At 62.3% G+C, this 4425-nt stretch overlaps 1 protein-coding gene across 1 annotated transcript; it reads left to right on the forward strand.

The window, feature by feature from the left end:
- The first annotated feature begins 266 nt into the window (after positions 1-266).
- RAX (retina and anterior neural fold homeobox) lies at positions 267-2524 on the forward strand. The gene is made up of 3 exons (XM_084225624.1): positions 267-887; positions 1008-1237; positions 1761-2524. Exons 1-3 carry the CDS (start codon positions 620-622, stop codon positions 2211-2213), a joined length of 951 nt encoding a protein of 316 aa, XP_084081750.1. The 5' UTR covers positions 267-619; the 3' UTR covers positions 2214-2524.
- Positions 2525-4425: the final 1901 nt, after the last annotated feature.

Genomic DNA, 4425 nt, shown 5'->3' on the forward strand with positions numbered 1-4425 from the left:
GCTGAGGCCGTCGGACAAGAGAAAAGCGGCGAGGCTCCGAGAGCCGCCGAACAGCGGCCGAACAATGTCGGGGACCCGCTGTCCTCCGGCCCGGCACCTCCGGGCTCCCGCCCCTTCCCGTCCCGTTCGCTGAGTCCCCTTTACCGCGCCCCCGGCAGCGGCTGCCGCGGCTCCCGCCGTCCCGGCTCTATCCCCCCGTGCCCGGCGCGCCTCTCGCCGCCCGTCCCACCGCGGTTTCCGACAGCGCTGCCCCTGTCCCGGGGCTCCGACCGCGGCGCTCGCCCCGGGCCAGCCCCCGGTTGCCGGGGGGGCCGCCCCGCTCCGCCTCGGGGGCCCCGGATGGCATCGCCCGGCGCCGTCTGGGGCTGGGACTGGGGCCGGGCCCGGGGCCGGCCGGGAGGGGCGGGGCGGCCGGCGGGGGCCGGGGGATGCCCTGCCTCCCCCTCCATGCCGAAGATGTACGGGGGCCTCGCCTTCCCTCTCGCTTACCGCCCCCTGGCACTCCTCCCCCGCCCCAAGGAGGCCAGCCCGCCCGGCGACACCGTGCCAGACTTGCCCGCGCCGCCCTGAGGCCGGGTAAGACCGCAGCGGTGCGGCGGAGCCCCGGGCCGGCCGCCTCATGCACCCGCCCGGCGCCCCGCTCGCCATGGCCGAGGGCGCCTTCTCGCTGGCCGCCCCGGCGGCGCGGAGCCCCGGGGGAAACCCGTCGAGGCTTCACAGCATCGAGGCTATCCTGGGGTTCACCAAGGAAGACGGGCTGCTGGGCGCCTTCCCGCCCGACGGCAGCGCCAAGGAGGCGGACCGGCGGGGGCCCCGGCATTGCCTGCCCAAGATGCCCGGCGAGCAGCCGCCGGCCGAGCCCCAGGGCCGCGCTGAGCGCTTCCAAGGTGAGCGCTGTGGACGAACGCCGGGTGCCGGGGGGCGGACGGGTGGGCGCCTCTCTCCCACGCCCCCGGGCAAGCCCTGCGGGGAGATCCCGCCGGTGACGCCCCGTCTTCCCCTCGCAGAGCCGTACTGTCCCGGCAGCGCCAGCCCCGAGTTGCCCGCTGGCAGCAGCGGCGAGGGGAAGCCGTCGGAAGAGGAACAGCCCAAGAAGAAACACCGGCGAAACCGCACCACCTTCACCACGTACCAGCTTCACGAGTTGGAGCGTGCCTTTGAGAAGTCCCACTACCCCGACGTGTACAGCCGCGAGGAGCTGGCCATGAAGGTCAATCTGCCCGAAGTCCGCGTCCAGGTAACGCCCGGGCCGACCCCCGGCGACGGCCCGGCCCGACGCGCCTCGGCGCAGCCCCGTGGTCCCGCCGGCGACCGGAGCAGCCCGGGTGTGGCGCGCGGGCCCGTGACCGCAGCACGGCTCCGGCCACACTCGGGGCCCCGCTGGAGCGCTGGGCAGGGTTGTCGCACCGCCGCGAGCCGGCCCGGCCGGCGGGACAGCGCGGGGCTCGGGGCAGACCCGCGTCCGGCAGCCGCGTCGCCGGTGCTGCTGCCCTTTGAGTGGCGTGTCTCAGCTCGGGGACGCTGAATCTGCTGTGTGCCAGGGCAGTGGCGGGTGGATGGGCGGGCCAGCTCCACTGCGGGACTGCTTTCTACCGAGCGCGGGGCTGTGGGTCGTAGAAGAACTCCCGAGCCCCCCAAATTCCCTTTTGCCCCACCTCGGCAAGGCGTGTTTCCCTCACTCTGTTTTGCGTGCACCGCTGCAGCCAGAGGTGAGCCTCTTTCCACTGCCTGGGGCCTGGCTGATACAGCTCTGCTTGCAGGTTTGGTTTCAGAACAGAAGGGCTAAGTGGAGGCGGCAGGAGAAATTGGAGGTGACCTCCATGAAGCTGCAGGACTCGCCCATCCTCTCGTTCAACCGCTCGCCACAGGCAGCACCCATGGGTCCTCTGAGCAGCAGCCTGCCCCTGGAGACGTGGCTCAGCCCGCCCGTGCCCAGCAGCACAGCCCTGCAGACCCTGCCTGGCTTTGTGGCCTCGCCGCAGAGCCTGCCCGGCAGCTACACACCACCACCCTTCCTGAACTCTCCGGCAGTGACCCACGCACTGCAGCCCCTGGGGGCCATGGGGCCCCCGCCGCCTTATCAGTGTGGGGCCACCTTTGTGGACAAGTTCCCTTTGGATGAGGCAGACCCACGCAACACCAGCATTGCCGCCCTGCGGTTGAAGGCCAAGGAGCACATCCAGTCCATCGGGAAGCCCTGGCAGACAATCTGAACTCCCTCTCAGCACCTGGGAGAAAGCCATGGGGAAGGTACATGCCAGAACGTCTGAGGGATACCCTTACCCTGCCTTGGCTGCCACGGACGGACGGCCAGGCACAGGAGGGCTGTCCCTTACACTCGCCTTTCCCCTACGCCTTGACTTGCTTTTGTATTTTGTGGTCCTTTTAATTCCCTTTTCCACAACCCCTGAAGAGTTAGGGGCCTGATCATAGCTTAGGAAAAACAGTCTTTTTTGCTCTCCCTCCTTGGCTGGATGCTTTAGTTGCAATAAAAGCTACAGTAGGGCAAAGAGCTATGTGAGGTGACTGGGAGCTCAGGGCTGCTGTACCTGGGGAGGGGGTCCTACTTTTACACCATTAAATGGTACCATCTGCATGGAGGCTGCGTATCATGTTTCTGAACCCAAATGGGCATCTTGGGCTGGACCCTCTGCTCCATGTGATGTACGAAGGGGTGGGAGATGCTTGGCTGTGGGCTCTTCTCTGTCCTCCATCAGCAGAACCCTGCCCAAGCTGGCTGTGGCATTGGGGCCTGCATCCCCATGATGGAGAGTGTGCCCAGATGGGAGTGGGCACAGGGGGGCTTAGAGCCCTTGCAGTCCTTGGGCCAGGCACATTACACCCCCCATTGCACTTGTGGAGCAGTGCCAGGCTCAGGTGGGCTTGGCTGGAGTCACTGACAGTCCTTGCTTCTGCAAAGAAGGGGAATGACGGGACCCCCAGGGCTCCTGCCTCCAGCAGCCCAGCTGCCCACAGGGAGAGACAGACAGTCTCGGGTTGGGCACTGACACCTGGCTCGGGCCTGGCAGGCTCATCCTGCCCGCTCTGGCTGCCCAGGACAGCCCCTGGAGGCTGGCACAGAGCTGGGCCATGCCCGCTCCCCTGCCCACCCAGTGCCCATCACCAGGCTGCCCGAACTAAAACTGCGGCATCTTTATTTTTCATTATCTCCGTTACTGCCTGTAATGGGGCTGAGAAGCTGTAATGAAACACCCCTTCTCCTCTGCTGGGCATGGGGTGCTCTACACACTCGGGAGGTTGTGGCAATTAATGTTTCTCATTAGGGAAGAGAGAAGGATGCACAAGTGCCCTCATTGTGTCCTGGGGATGATTCAATGCAGACTGGGAGACCTCTCCTTTCACCATTTCCCACTCGTTGTGGCCAGACAAAGGCTGGCGTCTAATTATATTTTCACAATCTGTGCATATCTTTTAAGAATCCAGTCAGAAACAAGTATGTCAGCCTTGTTCAGCTTCACTTCAGAGAGCTTTTTAACCTCAGACAGCGGTTTCTAAACATCCCTTCATAGCTTTCTCCACAGCAGCCCCGATCTATTGTATGGAGAGCTTCTTTTACAGATAATAGGAATCCCTCTTGTTTTCAAATGCCTTTTCCTCTGTCCCCAGCCTTCCTGCAGATCTAACCTGCCCCTCTGGACCAGAGCACACACTGTTCAGGACCCCCAGCTTCCCCCCAGTGAGCTGTGCTGGTCCAGGGCATGCAGGGAAGCCAAGTAAGTGGTTCCCCTCAATCTGGGGGGAATGAAGAAGCCCTGCTGGGGGAGACTGTCCTGCTGGGCTCCAGACTTGACTGTTCTACTGTGCGTGCATTTGTGGTGGTGCCCACCCTTGCCAGCACACATCTCTTTGCTTCCTTGGCAGAGAGAGGAAGTTCTGCCAGAAAAGAACTGCCATTGCTGTCAGGACAAGGGAAGTATTTTGCTAACTTCTAGTAAAGATGCCTGAAGGAGAACAAAAATCGTATTGCTTCAGTTTTTAGGTCTTATTCCAATGGTCCTTTCACAGGTAAGCTTTGCTTGCATCACCAGTTGCAAGAAGGCATGGCATTTTTGGTGGCTGCAAGAGAAGGATTTCTCTTGGTGTGCTTGAGAAGTGCCTGCATAGCCTGGTTGGTGTCAGTAAGAGACATACACTAATGAGTGACTGCACAGGCTCTGCACACTCTTCCTTCTCAGGGTAGGAACAATCTCACTTGTCATTACTTGGCTGCAGTCCAGCTGTGGCTCTGAAGCTGAAAACCCTCCTGTGCAGGTAAGCACATAAAATTGCTGCCCTAAAGTTCTCGCCTGTGCTTATTGCTCATGGTTAATAAGCAACTCCCCAAAATTTCAATAGTGCTTTCCCATATTTTGGGATTATTACCCTCCCTTTCTCTTACCTACAGTTCTTCTGTATCCTGTAAAG

This window comes from Fringilla coelebs (genome assembly GCF_963513975.1).
Source record: "Fringilla coelebs genome assembly, chromosome: Z".
NCBI classification, from domain to species: domain Eukaryota; kingdom Metazoa; phylum Chordata; class Aves; order Passeriformes; family Fringillidae; genus Fringilla; species Fringilla coelebs.